The 20,880-nt window shown below is 51.4% G+C and overlaps 1 protein-coding gene across 1 annotated transcript in view; it reads left to right on the top strand.

Moving 5' to 3' along the window:
• OSBP (oxysterol binding protein) overlaps positions 1-20,880 on the top strand; it is a 93,845-nt gene that overhangs the window by 36,994 nt on the left and 35,971 nt on the right. The window contains exons 3-5 of the mRNA XM_082266739.1: positions 13,142-13,392; positions 13,644-13,836; positions 14,317-14,425. Of these exons, the coding sequence (XP_082122865.1) occupies positions 13,142-13,392; positions 13,644-13,836; positions 14,317-14,425 (553 nt within the window). The remainder of the gene's footprint in view (positions 1-13,141; positions 13,393-13,643; positions 13,837-14,316; positions 14,426-20,880) is intronic.

Raw genomic sequence — 20,880 nt, 5'->3', positions numbered from 1 at the left:
CTCAATGAACTGCCACAGTGCTGTTGAGCACTCTGGTAGTTCATTGGTTCTTCCGATCAGTGTGAAACCGCCTGGCCGTACGTACAGAGAGCTTACACTGACACTCTACAAGAGACCTGCATGGCACCAATGATCTGCTGATCGCTGGTGCAATGCTTTTCAGCGGCCTGCAAAAAAAATAAATAAAAAGTGAATTGCACATTTCTCTTTCGTTCATTGACGGACACAGCTCCTCATCTTCTTGACTACGTGGGTTATGCTGCCCCCTACAGGAGAGGGACACTAGGCAGGAAAAAACTTGACTATGCTTATAGGGCAGTCCCAGGAGGGTATATTCCCACCATGGAACTTGTACAAAGGTCACTCCTCCCCTTTCCTTCTGTTATTGCTAAATTCCAGGGTGTCATGCTAAGCCTTGATGTTCAGTCCTCGGCCCTTTGATTGCCGAGATGTGTAGGACATTATTTGTTTGGACTAGCTTGATCTAAATAAACTTTCTCTTACGTCCTCCGACAGTCGCCGCCCACTCATACAGTCTTCACCAATGGGTATTGACTTCATCTCCACAGGAGTAACTAGGCATAAGACTTGTTAAAAAACAAAGCATTTACATAGACACGCCTATGGGGGCTGTCACACTGGTCCAATATCCCCCTGCAATCAGCCATCCCAACTCAGTTTGTCTTCTGTCTAGTTGAGGAGTAAGATAGGCTTCCCTGTGCTGGGGCTACAGTCTCAGCCTTTCTTCTATTTTATGATTTATTTGCTGCAAATGTGTTTTTTCTTTGCACTACTAGCTGTTTATTTTGTCAGCGTTAGTTAGTCGGATCTTCGGATGAAGACGGCGTTTGCGGAGCTGGGAGTCGGACTGGTCGTCCTGGTTTTCCAGGACAGAGGGCCTTATGGAATCCCAGCCCGCCATCGAGCGTTTAGCGGGCTATGTGTTCTCCCTGGCCTCGCAAACGACCCATCCCTGGGTCGCAGACTGTGCGGTGGCTACCTCGCCTGGACGCCTCATCCACTGTTCTCCGTGCACTGCTGGCGTCCTGCGTTTTTTGGCTGACGGGACCCCTGCCATCTGAGGGTGGGCGGTTTCCTGACGATGAGAGGCACCCCACGCCATCGAGTACAGGTAAGTACATTCTGTGTGGGGCCTCTGTCTGGGGCTGGCAGTCCTGTGTGTCTGTGTTATCCCCTCATGTCTGTGCATTTTTGGGCTCCCTGATCCCGGTCCCTGCGGGGGTTTTTCTCACAGCCAGTGCGCTGTGTGGGTTTGTGGGGGTCCCTCTCCTGTGTCACTTTAGGGTGCTATTTGGAGGTACAGACACGTGTGGCGACCGCTGCGAGGTTAAACACCGCCGGTCCACCTTTTTAGGTGTGGGCAGCATGTCTGGCTTCACTGTATGCGCTTATACAGCATTGTATGTGGTGTGTTTTGGCGCCTTGCGGCGCCATCTTGTGTGTTCTGAGCACATGTCGGCGGCCATTTTCCCGAAGCCTCCCATAGTTTCTATAGGCAACCATTGTTCCTTGGCCTGCAGTCTCAGTTCAGTCTCCTGCGGTGACATCACTTCCTCCTTCTGTTCAGAAGAGATCGGCTGTGGTGGTAACACTTGTGGGGGTCTGTCTGCTGTCCTTTTTTTGTGTGCAAATACTTCTGGCTATCAGTTTATCCTGCTCAGGGGTCTGTTTGTCACAGTCTTGTAGCGGTGTGCTGCGGGGGTCCACGGCGCGCTTAAAGGGCCAGTACCTTGAAAAAAAAAAAAACTTTTTTACTATGGAATCTCAGGACAGCAAATTTCCCACAGCCTTAGTGGGGGATTCCGGTTCCTCTGAATCCTCTGCTCTGTCTACTTTGTCTGCTGCAGTGGCGACTTTGGTGTCCAAAGTGGATATTCTGATGACTGAACGTGCTGACAGAAAAAGGCCTTGTTTTTCCTTGTCTTCTGATTCTGAATCGGATATGGTTGCCGTAGGTGGCGTGCCCCTTGAAGGGTCTCGTTCTTCTTTGTCTGAGGGGGAGGTGGAGGTTGCAGGGGTGGATGATTCCCCCCCTGGGACGGCTGAGGACCGCGCAGCTATGGATGCGCTAATTATTGCCATTAAGGAAATTAATTATTGCCATTAAGGAAATTTAGAGGATGAGCCCAATCCTCCGGGCATTGTGTCCTCTTTTGGTACACACAGGACCCGCAAGGCGGCGCAGGTGTTCCCTTGCCCTGCTGAGTTTCACGCTACTGTGAATGATCAATGGCGTCATTTAAAACGCACCTTTGTGGTGCCTAAGAGGTTTCAACTCCTTTATCCCTTTGTGTCTCCTACGGATTCGCGCTGGTGTGTGGCCCCTCAGGTGGATCACACTGTGGCCAGATTGAACAAGGCACTGAGGATATTCCGGTGTTGAGGGATCCTACGGATAGGAGGATGGAATCCCTTGCCTGCCATGCCTACATGGTGGCGGGTTCCCTGCTAAAGCCTATTTTCGCCTCTGTCATGGCGGCTCAGGCTGTGGCGGATTGGACCAAGGTGCTAAGACGCACCCTTGTGGCTGATTCTGCTCCCCCTACTACCTAGACGATGGTGGACCAGATCTATCGAGGTGTCCTGTATTTGTGCGATGTGGCCTTGAATGAGGCCCCGTTAGCTGCGCGCCTGTCCAGTGTCGCGGTGATTAATCGGCGCCTGATATGGTTGAAAAGCTGGTCGGCTGACCAGACTTCAGGAAAAACGGTGGCTGACATCCCCTATGTGGGGTCTCGTCTGTTTGGGGAATCCCTGGATGAATTGGTAAAAGGGGTCACTAGGGGCAAGAGCACTCTGCTGCCCCAGAATCCAAAAGGCAAGTTTTTCGGCGGTAAGCGGGGCCCCTGCTTTAAACCAAATCAGGGGTCCTTTCGTGCCTTCAAGGCACAGAACAAGGGGAAACCCTTCAAGGGCCAGGGTGGCCAGAGAAAGCCCTGGGCGGGCAAACCTAAATCCGGCCAAGCTGGTGCGGCGGCCCAGTCCGCCTCTGCCTGATGGGGTGCCCTCACCCGTTTCAGGGGTGGGGGGACGTTTGCGCGGTTTCCCCAGCCTTGGCTGCTCCGAAATCCGGACAGGTGGGTTCAGGAAATCATTTGATCAGGTTACAAGATCAAATTCCTTTCGCAGCCGGCGGACAGATTCTTTCCCTTAAATCTTCATTTGACCCCAGGGCGGTTACAGGACCTGCATCAGGCGGTACAAGATCTCCTCGCCCAGGGGGTGATCGTCCCAGTGCCTAATCGGGACAGCTTTCAGGGGTTTTACTCGAATCTGTTCACTGTGCCCAGAAAGGAGGGCAAGGTGCGTCCTATTCTGGACTTAAAAGCTCTGAACCGTTTTGTACGCGTTCGGAAGTTCCACATGGAATCGTTTCTCTCGGTGGTAGCCTCCCTGAGTCCAGGCGAATTCCTGGCCTCTATCGACCTGAAGGATGCGTATCTACACATCCCCATTTTCGAGGGTCATCAGAGGTACCTCCGATTCGCTATCGCGGAGGAACATTATCAGTTTGTGGCGTTACCTTTCGGTCTCGCTTCGGCTCCAAGGGTGTTTACCAAAGTGCTGGCTCCCGTTCTGGGCCTGTTACGGGCACAGGGCTTTGGGGTCTTGGGATATCTGGACGATCTCCTGTTAAGATAGAGTGCCAGCTAGAGCCTGCTGTGCGATCTGTCCATTACAGTTCAGACGCTTCAGGAGTTCGGTTGGACCATCAACGTGCAGAAGTCGACCTTGTCTCCTTCGGGTTCGTCTCCCATATTTGGGAATGGTTCTGGACTCTGCTCAAGCGAAGGTGTTCCTGCCGGAGGACAAGCTCCGGACCCTACAGAACGAGGTCAGGGCCCTGAGGGAAAACCAATCCTTGTCACTCAGGATGGATCTTCTGTGGTGGCTTCAGTCCCCGGCTGTGGCGAAGAGAAAATCCTTCCGGCCGTTACTGTGGACAGTACTTACTACGGATGCCAGCCTGTCGGGTTGGTGTGGAGTCCTGGGCAACCTGTCTGCCCAGGGCACTTGGTCGGTGGAGGAATCCTCCCTCCCCATAAACATATTGGAATTGAGAGCGATCAGGTTGTGCCTGCTCCATTGGTCGTATCGTCTTCAAGGCCGCCCTGTACGAGTGCAGACAGACAATGCCACTGCGGTGGCTTACATCAATCACCAAGGGGGCACCAGGAGTGCCCGGGTGGCCCAGGAAGTGACCAGAATTCTGTCTTGGGCCGAGACTCATGTCCCGGCGATATCGGCAGTTCACATTCCGGGTGTAGGGAATTGGCAGGCCGATTATCTGAGCCGCCAGACCCTGGACCAGGGGAAATGGTCAAATTTTTCAAATGCTATGTGCAAAATGGGGATCCCCGGATGTGGATCTGTTCGCGTCTCGGCTAAACCACAAGGTGGAAAGGTTCGTGGAAGAAAGCACGATCCTCTGGCAGACGCCTTGGATGCGCTAGCGGTGCCTTGGCATCAGTATCATCTGATGTATGCCTTTCCTCCGATTCAGTTGTTGTCCAGGTTCCTTCGCAGGTTGGCCTCGGAACCAACGTGGGGATTCTGGTGGCGCCGGACTGGCCACGCCGGTCCTGGTACGTGGACATCGTTCACCTGGCCGTCGAGCCTCCATGGCGGCTACCAATGCGAGAAGATCTACTGTCTCAGGGACCGATCTTCCATCCTGCTCTAGAGTCGCTGGCTTTAACTGCATGGCTGTTGAAAGCCCGGTCCTGAGAGACAGGGTCTCTCCTCAGAGGTCATTCCTACCTTACTCAAGGCTAGAAAAGCCTTGTCTGGGAAGATTTTTTACCGTACATGGAAAGCTTATTTCTCTTACGTCCTCCGACAGTCGCCGCCTCTTCATATTCGTCACATATGGGGTATTAGACTTTGCTCCGAAGGAGTAGCTAGGCAACAGAATATGTTAACATTAAAGCTTTTAACATATCCCACCCTCAAGGGGTGGTCCCCTCAGTCAATACCCTCCTACTTCCTGCAACCATATCTCAGTTTCAATGTCTAGCTTGTCAGGAGTGGCTGGCTCTCTCTGTGCTGGGGCATTGTGCCCCAGACTCTTTCTTCTTTTTTGATTTTTTGTTTGAGTTTTCTCTCTACCTTTACTTAGCTGTTCTTTTTGTCAGCATTAGTTAGTTCTTCTGATGAAGAGGATCATGCGGGCTGGGTCTCGGACTGATCCCCCTGGTCGCAGGTCGTGGGTCAGTGGCTTCCCAGCCTGCCATCGAGCGTTCAGCCAGGTAACGCTCCTGGCACAGTGAACGACCCATCCCTGTTCGGTGCAGGGATGATTGGTGAGGTGGCTACCTCACTGGACGCTGTGCGGTTTCTTAACCCCCATTCTGTGCGTCTTGTATGCGACTCTCCCTGCCTCATGTGCAGCGGCTTGTTCGCCTGTGCGGGTCCCCCACGCCATTGTGAGGTAAGTGTATCTATGTGGGGACCTGTCTGTCTGGGTGGGGGGTGTCAGTCTGGGACTGTGTAACCTGCCTGTGTTCTCACTGTTTGTCTCCCTATCACTCGGCTGCATGCTGTGGGCTGCAAGGGGGGGGGAGCTGTGTGACACTATGTGTGTCAGCCTTGTCAGTGTGAGAAGCTGTGTGCTGTGGGGCATGTTTTGTGGCATGTTTGGGCACTATACAGCGATCGCTGCGGCGATCTACCATGTTTTTTTATATATGGATAACGTGTGCATTACTGTACTGTGGAGCGGCGGTTTTGGCGCCAGACGGCGCCATTTTGCCTACACTCGCTCCGGCCGCATGTTCTACATGCATGGCGGCCATTTTCTTGTAGCCTCCCATAGGCTTTAATAGAGCGCCCTGGCCGCATCACTTCCTCTTCTCCCGGGTACACCGATCGAGGCAGCAGCAGCGGCGAGGGTCTCCTCAGGTTATATCCTTCTTATCCATTGCCTGTGTCAGTTTTATTGTCCCTGTGGGGGTCTCCTTGTGCTTGTGTGTGGTGCGGTGGGCTGCGCTCGCCGCGCTTGTTAAAGGGGCAGTTAACCCTTTATTATCCGGCATTTGATATTGGGGCAATGGATTCTCAGGAGGGCAAATTTCCTACCGCCTTGGTGGAAAGCCAGGGGACCGCTGTTTCCCCCCCAGGGGGGAATTTAGCCACTATTGTGGCCGGCCTTGCTGCTCAGGTGCAGATGCTGGTGGCTGCTCAATCTACTAAGAGACCCAGACTTTCTCTTTCCTCTGATTCTGAGGGTGAAGGTGATGGGGCTGTTATGGCGGGGGTCTCCTTATCGGGGGTCCCGCTCCTCCCTGGATCTAGTGGGGTCCGAGGTGGAGGCTGAAGTTGAAGGGGTTGATAATACTCCCCCTGGCTCGCCTGAAGAGCTTGCAATCATGGATGAATTGATTGCTTCCATTAAACAAACGCTGCGTTTGCAGGATGAAGTGTGTCCCCCCGCTGCCTTGGCGGCTTATGGGACGCAGAGAAAACGCAGGACGCCGCAGGTTTTTCCCTGCAATGATGATTTTCAGCGCGCTGTTAAGGAACAATGGCGCAATCTACGCAAACCTTTTGCTGTGCCAAGTAGGTTCAAGCTGCGTTATCCTTTCTCGCCTTCCACTGATGAAAGGTGGTGTGTGCCACCCCCAGTGGATCACGCAATTGCGGTTTTGAACAAATCCACTGCGATTCCTGCAGAGGATTCCCCAGTGTTCCGTGATGCCACGGATAGGAGATTGGAGTCTCTTGCCCGTCATACTTACTCTGTTACGGGTTCTATGCTTAAGGCTCTGTTTGCCTCTCTCATGGCGGCCCAGGCTGTCGCAAGTTGGACGCAGATGCTTAGGCGCGTCCTAGTGGCCGATTCGGCCTCGCCGGCGACCCTGGATATGGTGGATCAAATCCACCAGGGTGTCATGTATCTGTGTGATGCGGACTTGGACTTAGTCCCGTTGGCTGCACGTGTGCACAGCGTGGCGGTGTTGTCTCGCCGCCTGGTTTGGTTGAAATGTTGGTCGGTGGACCAATCTTAGCCAATCTGCCTTATGATGGGTCTCGCCTTTTTGGGGAGTCCTTGGATGTGTTGATTAAGGGGATCACCGGAGGTAAGAGCACTCTCTTGCCCCATTTCCCCAAGGCTAAGGGGGCTTCTGGGAAGAAGCATGCTAATTTTCGGCCCCCTCAGGGGTCCTTTCGTGCCTTTCGGTCGCACTACAAGGGCAAACCGTTCAAAGGTCAAGGCTCTCAGAAGAAGCCCTGGTCTGGGAAACAGAAGTCCGGTCAATCCGGATCCGCAGCCCATAACAGTGCGGCCTGAAGGGGCGCCCTCACCCAGTTTTGGGGTGGGGGGACGCTTGCTCGGTTTTCTTCAACCCTGGTTGGCCCGCGTGCGGGACAGATGGGTTCAGGAGATCGTTCGATCTGGTTACAAGATCGAGTTTCTCTCTCGGCCGGAGAGCGTATCTTCACATCCCCATTTTCGAGGGTCACCAGAGGTACCTTCGATTCGCCATTGCGGAGGATCACTACCAGTTCGTGGCGTTGCCTTTTGGTCTCGCCTCGGCTCCGCGGGTTTTCACCAAGGTGCTTGCACCGGTTCTGGCATTATTGAGAGCCCAGGGCATTTCTGTCCTGGGGTATCTGGACGACATTCTGGTTCGGTCTGCGACCAGCCAGGGTCTGGAGAAGGACCTGTCTGTCACGATGCAAACTCTGCAGGAGTTTGGTTGGACGATAAATTTTCCAAAGTCGACACTGAGTCCGTCGGTTCGTCTTCCCTACCTGGGAATGATCCTGGACTCGGTGCAGGCGAAGGTCTTCCTGCCGGAAGACAAACTCAGAACTCTTCAGGAGGAAGTCAGGTCCCTCAGGGACGTTCCGCACTCGTCTCTGCGGACGTGCATGAGATGTCTGGGATTGATGGTCTCGGCCTTCGAGGCGATTCCCTTCGCCCAGTTTCACACGCGGGGTCTCCAAGCGGAGATCCTGTCCATGTGGGACGGGCGACCTCAATCTCTGGATCTTCAAATCTCGTTGAGTCATCGCACCAGAAGAGACCTTCTGTGGTGGCTCCAGTCCCCGATGGTGTCCGGGGGCAAGTCGTTTCGTCCTATCTCGTGGACGGTAATCACCACGGATGCCAGCCTGTCGGGCTGGGGTGGTGTTCTGGGCATTCTGTCCGCCCAGGGAACTTGGTCGGAGGGGGAGTCCTCCCTTCCGATCAACATTCTGGAATTGCGTGCGATAAATCTCTGTCTTCATCGCTGGACGGACCGGCTGCCGGGCTGCCCGGTTCGGGTGCAGACGGACAATGCCACGGCGGTGGCCTACATCAACCACCAAGGGGGCACCAGGAGTGCCCGAGCGGCTCGAGAAGTGGCCGACGTTCTGTCTTGGGCTGAGACTCATGTCCCGGCGATAACGGCGGTGCACATTCCGGGGGTGGAGAACTGGCAGGCGGACTATCTGAGTCGCCAGACCCTGGATCAGGGGGAATGGTCTCTCCACCCGGCTGTCTTCCAGATGTTGTGCGCGAAGTGGGGTCTTCCAGATGTGGACCTGTTCGCGTCTCGTCTCAACAACAAGGTGAGAAGGTTCGTGGCAAGGACGCGCGACCCTCGGGCAGACGCGTCGGACGCGTTAGTGGCCCCGTGGCATCAGTACAAGCTGATGTACGCGTTTCCACCGATTCAGTTGCTGTCCAGGTTCCTTCGCAGGTTACACTCGGAACGCAGCACGGTGATTCTTGTGGCACCGGACTGGCCTCGTCGGTCCTGGTACGCAGACCTCGTGAATCTGGCGGTCGACGCCCCGTGGCGTCTGCCTCTTCGAGACAATCTCCTGTCTCAAGGGCCGATATACCATCCTGCTTTACAGTCGCTGGCTTTGACGGCCTGGCTGTTGAGACCGAGGTCCTGAAGGAGAAGGGTCTCTCCCCAGAGGTCGTTCATACCTTGATCAACGCGAGGAAGTCTTCCTCGGGGAAGGTTTATTACCGTACTTGGAAGGCCTATTTTGCCTGGTGTGAGTCCAGGGGGTTTTCACCCCGCACGTACTCGGTTTCCCGAGTGCTGTCCTTCCTTCAAACAGGTGTCGATCAGCGTTTAGCGCTGGCTACGATAAAGGGTCAGGTGTCTTCGCTGGCCGTTCTGTTTCAACGTCCCGTGGCTTCCAACTCCTTGGTTGGCACTTTTGTTCAGGGAGTGCAGCATCTGGTTCCTCCTAGGAGGGATCCTCTGCCCCCTTGGGACTTGAATCTCGTTCTACCTGTGTTACAACGTGCTCCTTTTGAACAGATCAGGGAGATCTCGTTGTCTATGTTGTCCAAAAAGGTCGCCTTTTTGGTTGCGATCACTTCGGCTTGCAGAGTGTCGGAGCTGGCGGCTTTGTCCTGCAAGTCTCCGTATCTGGTTGTTCATTTGGATAAGGTGGTCTTGCGACCTAATCCTTCTTTTCTTCCGAAGCGAGTTTCGGAATTCCATCTTAATGAAGATATTGTCTTGCCTTCGCTGTGCGCGAAGCCTAAACATCCAAAGGAGGTGAGACTACATTCTTTGGATGTTGTTCGGGCGATAAGGGTTTACCTTAAATCGACTGAGTCTTTTCGAAAGACGGACTCCTTGTTATTTCTTCCAGAGGGTCCTCGGAAGGGCATGGCGGCGTCGGCCTCTACCATCGCCAAATGGATCAGGCGGACCATTGAACAGGCCTATGCTTTGCAGGGGAAGGTTCCCCCTGTGCCTGTGAAGGCGCACTCTACTAGATCTCGGAGTACGTCTTGGGCCTGTCGTCATGGGGCTTCTGTAGCCCAGGTGTGTAAGGCGGCGACCTGGTCGACCGTGCACACTTTCACAAAATTCTACAAAGTAGATGTTCAGGCATCGGCGGATGCTTCTTTTGGCCGCAAGGTTCTTAGTGCGGCAATTCCCTAGGGTCCCTTGTTGGGGACCTCTGGCTGTTGGGATAAGTTTTTTTATCCCCTGATTATTTGTCTTTTCCTGGGTTGTTGCTCCTGTTGAGCAATTATTTTTCCTGTAGCCCAGCTGGTTTCCTTCCTTTGGTAAGGTTCCTTTCTTTGATGCGGAGACTGCGTTGCCTTTCGGCGCGGATGCGTTTCCCACCCCTCATGTTTGCACTGCTTTGGGACGTCCCCATATGTGACGAATATGAAGAGGCGGCGACTGTCGGAGGACGTAAGAGAAAACGGAATTTTTGTAAAATCTTACCTGTAAAATTCCTTTCTCTGAGTCCTCCGACAGTCGCCGCCCCCGCCCCTCTTTTGGGGTTTGGTTGTATACTCTACTGCTATTCCACTGAAACTGAGATATGGTTGCAGGAAGTAGGAGGGTATTGACTGAGGGGACCACCCCTTGAGGGTGGGATATGTTAAAAGCTTTAATGTTAACATATTCTGTTGCCTAGCTACTCCTTCGGAGCAAAGTCTAATACCCCATATGTGACGAATATGAAGAGGCGGCGACTTTCGGAGGACTCAGAGAAAGGAATTTTACAGGTAAGATTTTACAAAAATTCAGTTTTTTCCTGGTGTGAGTCCAGGGGCTTCTCTCCTCTTTCATACTCGGTGGCGAGAGTGTTAGCTTTCCTTCAGTCTGGTGTGGACCAGCGCCTTGCGTTGGCCACGATTTAAGGGCCAGGTATCTGCTCTGGCAGTCCTTTTCCAGCGCCCTGTGGCGTCTGATTCTTTGATTTGCACCTTCATTCAAGGTGTGCCTCATTTGGCCCCTCCTCGAAGGGAGCCCTTACCTCCGTGGGACTTGAACTTGGTTCTGTCCTTGTAACAACGTTCCCCGTTTGAAAACATCAGGGAAATCTCGTTGCCTCTGCCGTCAAAAAAGGTTGCCTTTCTTGTGGCGATCACTTCTGCTCGCAGAGTGTCTGAGTTGGCGGCCTTGTCTTGCCGCTCCCCTTACCTGGTTGTTCATAGGGATAAGGTGGTCTTGCGACCTAACCCGTCCTTTCTTCCAAAGGTGGTTTCTGATTTTCACCTTAATGAGGACATTGTTCTGCCTTCGCTCTGTGCGAATCCGAAGCATCCTAAGGAGGTTGCTTTGCATTCCTTGGATGTTGTCAGGGCGATCAGGGTTTACCTGTCGTCGACTGAATCCTTTCGAAAATCGGATTCTCTCTTTGCCCTTCCTGAGGGACCTCGGAAGGGTATGGCTGCGTCTGCGGCGACCATTTCAAAATGGATCAGACAGACAATTGTACACGCCTATTCTTTTGAAGGAACGGGTACTGCCCTTCCCTGTCAAGGCGCACTCTACCAGAGTGGTGAGTGCGTCATGGGCTTTCCGGCATCAAGCTTCGGTGGCCCAGGTGTGGAAGGCTGCGACTTGGTCGTCAGTGCACACTTTTTCTAAATTCTACAAAATTGATGTTCTGGCATCGGCTGATGCCTCCTTTGGCCGCAAAGTTCTCTGTGCGGCAGTACCGAAAGGGGACCCTGGTTTTATTGCGGGTCCCTGGCTGTTGGGGTTGTTTATCCCCTTGGTTATTTACTTTCCTGGGTTGTTGCTCCTGTTGAACTTTTTTGTTACCCAGAGGGTTACCTTTCTGTTCATGTAAGGTGCCTTTCTCTGTTGTGGGTACTGCGTTGCCTTTCTGACGGTTGCGTTTCCCACCCCTCATGTCTACACTGCTTTGGGACATCCCATTGGTGAAGACTGTATGAGTCGGCGGCGACTGTCGGAGGACGTAAGAGAAAACTGAATTTTAGTAAAATCTTACCGTAAAATTCCTTTCTCTGAGTCCTCTGACAGTCGCCGCCCCCGCCCCTCTATTGGGGTTCTTATAGACTTAACTGCTTGCTACCATACTGAGTTGGGATGGCTGATTGCAGGGGGGTATTGGACCAGTGGGACAGCCCCCATAGGTGTGTCTATGTAAATGCTTTGTTTTTTAAAGTGGAGTTCCACCCTATTTTTATACTTACCTCCATCTTCTCGCTCCGGGTCACCTGAAAAAGAAATGGATAATCGCATATTTTTTTTTTTTTTTACTTACCTCGTAGCGAAGAAAAAATACTTACCTTACTTCCTTCTTCCTCCTTCCTCGGCCGCGGCCCGTCGTCACTTCCTGGCTCTGCAATGATTCCTGGGAGCTGGACGTCATAGCTCCCAGGAATCATTGCGCCTGCACCGGCCCCGACGTCAGTTCCGGGTCGCGCGCGTCATCCCCTTCTAAACTGCTTCTGGGCATGCCCAGAAGCTGTAGAGGGATGACGCGCGTTACCCGGAAGTGACGTCGGGGCCGGCGCAGAGCATCGTGGGACCAAAGAAGGCGGAAGAAGACGCCGAAGAGGATCTCGCTGGCTTCAAGCTGCCCACATCTGAGATGGCAGCGCTGGACAAGACGTTTGCAAGGTAAGTATTTGTCCTAACAGGTAAGTGCAACCCGGGACAGATCAGAGGCTAGCCATTGTGGAATGCACTAGCCCTGACTGTCCCGGGGGTATTAAAAAAAAAAAAATCCAGGGTGGAACTCCGCTTTAACAAGTCTTATGCCTAGTTATTCCTGTGGAGATGAAGTCAATACCCATTGGTGAAGACTGTATGAGTGGGCGGCGACTGTCAGAGGACTCAGAGAAAGGAATTTTACGGTAAGATTTTACAAAAATTCAGTTATTTCAAATTCACTAAAACCTGTACTGTGATTACATTTTGTTAGTTGTGTACAGATAGTGGAAGGTTTAAAACCTCACTTATGCTTCAATGCTTTCTGTTTTCCGATTTGGGAGATTTCTGGTTGCTTCGGGTCCTTTTGACAGGGTATCAGCAGAATAGAAAGTGATGGGTTCTTTCTCTGAATGGAAGAGAGTTCCAAAAAAGTCATATTTGTTTAGTAGATTTGGGGAGGGGGGGTGAGAATGGAACATCTGCCAAGATTTTATTGCCCTGTCTTCCTCTGCTTCTCATTCTAAATAAGTGATGCAGTGCTGCTACAGCTATTCAGGAGTGGAGATTAAGATCATTTAATAATGTTCCCTGACAGAAACCAAAAATCAACAGTGACCGATTTTCTTTTTTGTACGCTTTATATGAGAAGTTCTGTTTTTTTTTTTCTGGTTCTCATTTTATCTGACTTTGGTTTTACCTATAAACCTAATGTCTGCCCTTGATTCTGACAGATGATTCTGGCGATGAGGACCCCACTTCTCAGGCGGACAAGGCAGAGATTCACAGCACACTTCGGGCTCTGTCAGGGAAGGTGGAAGATCTGGGCACGTGCAATGATCTTATTGCAAAGCACGGCACCGCTTTGCAGCGCTCTCTGAGTGAGCTGGAGAGCCTTCGCCTTCCTCAAGACAGTTCGGACAAGATCAAGCAGGTCAACGAGAGAGCGACGCTCTTCCGAATTACCTCTAACGCCATGATAAACGTGAGTGATTTAAAAATATCGGGCTCGGGATAGATAGTGAGGTGTCACCAATAAAGGTGGTGGATCATAGATTTTTAATGTTTCCATGAGATATGGATGATAGTGTTCTTGTATAGGACTTGTAATCTCTACCCTAATTTCCAGTCAAGTTTACACATTTCTAGAAGACCTCCATGCCAAAACTGCTTTCCAAGGGACCATAGAATGCAGATTGGTAAATAAGGTAATTGTGTTCTCATTTCCATGCATAGGCCTGCAGAGACTTCATGACGCTTGCAGAGAGCCACAGTAAGCGCTGGCAGAGAGCTCTGCAATATGAGCGAGATCAGCGGCTGCGCCTGGAAGAGACACTAGAGCAGTTGGCAAAGCAACACAACCACCTGGAACGGGTATTCCGTGGGGCCACTGTACTGCCAGCTGAGAGTCGCACTGGGGTCCCTAAAGGTAACAGCAGGGCTTCTTTGTAAGGCTTGTAGATTGCCTTTGCATTTGGAGGTGATTTGAGAACATGAAGTGAGTCCGGCTCAGAGGGTAGTGTGTCTGAGGAACTAGACCATTGACTGACAATATGGGGTTAATCCTATTCAGAGAGTAGTGTGTCTTAGGAATTGGACAAGTGACTGACAACATGGGGTGAATCCTATTCAGAGAGTAGTGTGTTTTAGGAACTGGGCCAGCAACTGACATGGGGTGAATCCTTTTCAGAGGGCAGTGTGTCTGAGGAACTGGACCAGTGACTGACAACATGGCCTGAACCCTTTTTTGAGGGTAGTGTGTCTGAAGAACTGGACCAGTGACTGACAAAATGGGGTGAATCCTATTCAAAGAGCAGTGTGTCTGAGGAACTGGAGCGATGACAGAGGTTCTGGAATGGGTATGTTTTGCATCTGGGCAGATATGTGATAGTTTCTGTTGTTATCCTAGACCCCTGCGGGACAGGGAAAGGAGACCTCAGTGATGAAGATGACGAGAATGAGTTCTTTGATGCTCCGGAAATCATCAGCAGTCCTTCCCAGGATGGTATGGGGCACAAGTAAGTAAGAAAAAGTTGAGGGGCTCCAGCAAATGTAAAGCTTAAATCCAGCTTCCAAAACATTGCCCTAACTGTGTTCTCTCTGCGATTTATGGTGTGTTTCTGGTGCGGTTTCTGGTTCCCTAACCGCCAGCATTCACCTAAGAAACAGAATAATTTTTCTTTCTCTTTCGTTCATTGGCGGACACAGTTTCATATCTTCTTTGACCCTTGGGTTATGCTGCTCTCCATAGGAGTAGGACTGGTGGAAACAAATTTGACTACACCCCTAGGGCAGTCCTAGGGGGTATACTTCCCACTTCCTGCTATAGGACTTCATTTTTTTTCTGGGATCTCTGGTCCTGGCATTTTTTTTATCTTTTTTTAAATGGAATTTTTTTCTTCTTTTATTATTTTTCTGTTCCTGTCAGAACTACAATCAACTGCCGACTGGGCAAAGCACTGGATATCCTAGATCCTTATAGTCTTCCCATTTGGGCCAGCGAGAACGACCCAACTTTAGTTCCGCACTAGGTTGGCCGTGACACACCTCGTGAGGACGCATAGTCCTGGTCCTGACCTGAGTCGCAGCGTACCTCTGGCCGCAGCACCCCCATTCCAAGATGGTGCGGTGGACTGCCCGGAGTGGTGCCCGCTCAGTTCCCAGGTAGTAGTGTCCCCCCTCTCCTCTGGGACAAATTTTGGGGTGGACGTGGGCCCTTTCCTCAGTCCCCTCTTTGTCATTCCTGTCTGGTGTTTTCCCCCCCTGCCTAGGTCACCCTCACCTACCCCCCTTAGCCCCCCCTACCCGGGATGGCCTGGCTGCTTTCAGGTACAGGGTCATGCAGTGTTGGGCTGAGGGAGGCGGAGGGAGCCCGCTGTCAGCTTCTCACAGGAAAATTGTTAGGGCCCCCCTAGCAGACTGCAAGTACCTGAAGGGCCTTTGGGGGTCCTGGATGCTGCACCGAGCCGCCATCTTTCTGTAGGTGGCTGTTTCTGAAGGCTTCGGTGGCCATGTTTGTGTAGTCCGGCAGCCATGGTTTCAGAGTTTCCCATTGAAATCAATGCGGCGGCCATTTTCTTGTAGCCTGTGGAGCGGTGCTGCAGCAGTTGGCTGACGGCACTTCCTCCTCCTCTCTGATCGCCGCATGGCAAACAGCTTGGCGCTCTAAAAATCCTTCCCTCAGTCGGTAGTGAGGAGTCCCTGCGGGTGTACAGCTCCCTCTTTCTGCTATGGCAGCTCCGCTGGTGCGCTGGGACTTGTAGTACTACCGCTGCATTGGTGAGGGGATTGTATTTATTGCCATTTTTTCACACATTGTGGGCAGCCTTCCGGGTTAACCATGGAGTCCCTGGAACATGTGTAACCACCTGACCCACTCTCAGAAGCTGCAGGACCATCTGGCTCTCAGCCTGTCCTGGCGGCCATGACGGCTGTTTTTTCAGAAGCGGCCTAGCAAGAAGCCCCCCCTGCTTTCACTTGTCTCCTCTGCCTCCTTAGATTCTGAGGGGGCTTTGGACGCCGCGGACGCGAGTCAACCCACTGGGTCTGCGTCCATGCACCCTGAGTGCTCCGACAGGGAGGATGAATCCTCTTCCACTATAGCCGCGCATGAAAAGGTGCTTGTGGAGGCACTGATTGTATCGGTGCGGGAAACTTGAGAATTGGAGGACACAGCTAATGCTGCGTCGGCTGCGACGGTGCAATTTTGTACCCGCAGACCATCCAAGGTGACTATGGTGTTCCCGTTTCCTGTCTATTTCGATGAGATTGTCGCAAGTCAGTGGGGATCCCCGAAACGCATGGTTGGGCTACCTAAGCGTTTCGCTAGGAGGTATCCTTATAAAGAGCCCCTTTTGAAGAAACTGACAATTTCACTGGTGGTGGATTCTCAGGTTTCCAGATTGAATAAAGCCACTCTTCTTCCGGTGGAGGATTCCCCATCTTTTAAAGACCCAATGAACAAGAGAGCTGAGACTTTGGTCTGATACCTTTACACCGTGCCAGGTTCAATTTTTAGGCTGGTGTTTGCCATCACCTTGGTCTCCCAGACCTCAACGGAATGGGCTAAGCTTCTGCACCAGGATTTGAAAGGGGGACAACATCCTCCTGAGCTGGCGGATCAGTTGATACAGGGGTTACAGTATATCTGTGATGCCTCTCTGGATATGGCCCCTTTAGCCTGCAGAGTGTCTGTGACAGCTGTGACCCTTCGCCGCAAGATTTGGCTGAAATACTGGTCTGCGGACCAGGCTTCCAAAAAGGTTTTGACTGATCTTCCTTTGGTAGGCGATCTTCTGTTTGGAGCTTCTATGAAATAAATCATTAAAGGTCTTATGGGAGGTAAGGGTACTCTGCTTCCACAGGTTGCCAAGAGCAAAGAGCCTCTTTGTAAACGTGGTCCTTTCGTCTCGGCTCACAAACGGCCCTTTCGTTCAGCTGGCTCGCAGGACAAGGGACAAAAATCCACCGGAACTTCGCTGGAGGTTCCAAGAGGCCCTGGGCTGGTAAGTCAAAAGCGTGTTCAGCTGGTTCTGCAGACAAGCCCTCCCCTGCCTGAAGGGGTGTCCTCACCCGTATCTGGGGTGGGGGATGTCTTCGCTTCTTTCCAGACCCGTGGATCTCTTTCATTCAAGACAAATGGGTCCACAATTTGATTCAGTCCAGTTACAAGATCGAGTTTTGGTCCTTGCCTCCGGCAAGGTTCTTCCCTTCCAACTTGCGCCTGTCCCTGGATTGGCTGCAGGGCCTTTACCGGGCGGTGTAGGATCTGCTATCACAGGGAGTAATTGTGCCGGTTCCAGAGTTTGAACGTTTTTCGGGAATTTTATTCAAATCTGTTTACTGTTTCCAAGAAGGAAGGCAAGATCCGTTCAATCATGGACCTTAAGGCCCTGAATCGCTTTGTGCAGGTTTAGAAATTTCGGATGGAGTCCATTCGCATGGTGGTGGCATCTCTTCATCAAGGGGATTTTCTGGCCTCTATCGATATCTAAGGACGCTTACCCTCATATCCCAATATATCCCAGCGTTTTCTTTGCTTTGCTGTGGGAGAGGAGCATTATCAATTTGTGGCGTTACCCTTTGGTCTCGCCTCAGCTCCTTGAACGTTCACAAAAGTGTTAGCCCAGGTGTTAGTGTTAGCCTTGCTCAGGCAGAGGGGGATCGTGGTACTGTGGTCCCTGGATGATCTCCTTCTGTGAGCAGAATCTCCGTCTGTCTTAAAAGACGATCTGGACATCACTGTGCGAACTTTGCAAGAGTTCGTTTGAACGATGAATTTTCAGAAATCATCTCTGACTCCGCCCAACAACCTGGACTACCTGGGCCTGACTTTGGATTCAGCCTCAGCCAGGGCGTTTGGGCTGAACGATATGTCCTGGCCCTCTCTGCTGGGCACATTCTAGGAGTGGAAAATTGGCAGGCGGACTACCTCAGTCGACAGGCACTGGAGCCGGGAGAATGGTCTCTTCACCTGGAAGTGTTTTAACAACTGTGTCCCCGGTGGGGGACTCCCGATGTGGACCTCTTGGCCTCTCGTCTCAACCGGGAAGGTTGAGGTTTGTGGCAAGATCTCGGGATCCTTTGGCCGATGCCGCCGACTCTCTGATGGCCCCTTGGGGTCAGTATCATCTGATTTACGCTTTTCCTCCACTACAGCTTCTGCCGAGACTTCTGCGCAGAATCGCGGCAGCAGGGATTCCGGCTATTCTGGGGGCTCTGGGCTGACCTCGCTGGTCTTGGTACACAGGCCTAGTAAGGTTGGTAGCTGATGTTCCTTGGAGATTCCCTCTCAGAGAAGATCTTTTGTCGCTCTTCCATCCTGCTTTACGGTCGCTGGCTCTTAACACCCTGGCTATTGATAGCCAGATACTGAAGGATAGAGGGTTGTCTGATTTGGTAATTCCTACTTTGTTAAAGCTAGAAAATCTATGTCTAGGAAGATTTATCATCGTGTTTGGAGGGCGTACATTTCTTGGAGTGAGTCCCGGGGGGGTCCCCCCGTTTTTTTTTTTTTCGTTGTCCCGTCTGCTGGAGTTTCTATGACCGGGTGTAGATCAGCGTTTGGCTCTGGGTACCATCAAGGGCCAGATTTCCGCCTTGGCAATTTTTTTCCAACGCCCGTTTGCTGCAAATTACTTGGTTCATACTTTCATACAGGGGGTTCGTCATTTGGCTACTCCGGTAAGGTCCCTGGTACCTCCGTGGGACCTCAATCTGGTACTATCAGTTCTTCAAGATATTTGTGAACTTCCTATGCTTACTCTGTCACAGAAGGTGGCCTTCTTGGTGGCTTTTACTTCTGCACGATGGGTGTCGAAGCTAGCTGAGTTGTCCTGTCGGTCACCTTACCTGGTGCTTCACAGGGACAAAGTGGTGCTGCGTCCCTGTCAGTCGTTCCTTCCTAAGGTCGTCTCGGGTTTCCACTTGAATGAAGACATTGTGTTGGCTTCTTTGTGTCCTAAGCCGAAACATCCTAAAGAAATTGCTTTACATTCCCTGGATGTGGTTCGGACAATCAGGGTGTACCTGGTGGCGACTGAGTCAATTCCGAAATCAGATTTCTTGTTTGTCCTTAAGGATGGATCTCGTAAGAGGCAGGCCGCATCGGCTCCGACCTTTTCCAGATGGATTAGGCAGACGTTGGTGCAGGCCTATTCCATTAAGGGTCAGTATCCTCCTTTCTCTGTTAAGGCGCATTCTACAAGGGTGCTTAGTGCCTCCTGTGCCTTCCATCATCAGGAGTCAGTGGTCCAGGTGTGCATAGCAGCCACATGGTCGTCTGTTCATACATTCACAAAGTTTTACAAGGTGGATGTACTCGCATCTGCGAATACTGCGTTCGGCCGCAAAGTTTTGCAGGCTGCCGTTGCAGAGGCTCCTGCCTCTTGAGGATGTATTTTTTTTTCTGGTGGTGAGCTCCAGTTATTCCTGGTTGAGCTCCTGGTTTACCTTGTGGGCTATGTTTAGCCCTTTTGGGAATTATGTGCATTGCTGTGTTTTTTCCCATCCCCATGTTGCCACTTCTTTGGGACGTCCCAAGGGTCAAAGAAGATATGGAACTGTGTCCGTCAATGAACGAAAGAGAAAACTGGATTTCTGTCTTACTTTAAAATCCTTTTCTCTGATGTTCATTGACGGACACAGCACCCACCCCTCTGTTGAGTTGGGTTATGTATTCTTCTGACACTGCTTGTTACAAACTGAAGTCCTATAGAAGGAAGTGGGAAGTATACCCCCTAGGACTGCCCTAGGGGCGTAGTCAAATTTGTTTCCGCCTAGTCCTACTCCTATGGAGAGAAGCATAACCCAAGGGTAAAAGAAGATATGGAGCTGTGTCCGTCAATGAACATAAGAGAAAAGGATTTTACAGTAAGACAAAAATCCAGTTTTTTCTAACCATTCAATTCTTTAGTCAAGCTTCTGTCAAGACCTGATTGCTCATTGCCCTGGGCTATCTAGCAGTTTGCAGATGGGTTACTCTGTGTGTACCTTGGTTACTGTATCCACTATATGGGGCCAGCCTGTAATGCTCATCTAGGCACTTAGTGCAACATACATCGTTAGCCACAAGATACTATACAGGTCTAGAGCTGTGGTCCATTTCCCAGACCATTAAGACCCCTTCAAGGGTATGCCTGCGGTAACCTCTAATGGGTCCAGTTTCATGGATAAGGCTTTCCTGTGTGTTTTCCTGTCTGGCTTTAACCAACACAATCTGCAGTGTGTAGCACATTATGTGGTTGTATAGGTAGACGATATGGGTTTATAGTTTATTGTAGTAACCCTTGCCATTTTAGCTCAAGTAATTTAGCAATGGCAAATCAGAGGTGCAAGGTAGCTGGGACATAATGGCCCAATAGCGTGCATTCCACACACGGACTACAGGAAACCTCCGCTTAGGGTGATAGCTGTTACCTTGTCCTGTTTTGACATTGCCCCATTATCTGACTGGCTCTCTCTCATGCACGCCACATGAAGCCTGTCTGACCAAAGCAGATTTCTCTGCCACCATTTCTGACCTTTTTGGAAAACTCTCTGCGCTTCTAGAACCTTTGGTTTTCAGAGGGCCAGAAATGCTACATGTCCTCTATTCCCCGGATTCCTATTCAGAAGCAGAACCTCCTTTCCTTGAGAATACGATGAAGGAAAGCATTGAGAATCCTGATTTCATAGAAGACTAAAGCAGCTTTTTCCTACCCTGTATTTAAAAAGGTATAAAGGCTGTGATTTCAGGCCAAATGGTCTCTACTGTGGACACGCAAATTGATGCAATGTGCCCCAGCCTTTGCTTACCCGCACGTGAAGTTCCGCAGCCTAAACATACCCCTATGGGCACTAAAAACTGGCTACGTCTAGAAAAAATTCTGCAATACACTCACAGATTTCAGTGTGCACTTTCAGGACTGGTCCAGTCCTGAAAAGATGCTCCTCTTAAGCATTTTGCTCAGATTTATCTTGGGATTTGAAATAG

The sequence above is a fragment of the Pelophylax lessonae genome (assembly GCF_965119305.1).
Source record: "Pelophylax lessonae genome assembly, chromosome: 9".
Lineage (NCBI taxonomy): Eukaryota > Metazoa > Chordata > Amphibia > Anura > Ranidae > Pelophylax > Pelophylax lessonae.
This window is presented reverse-complemented; position numbering and strand designations above follow the sequence as displayed.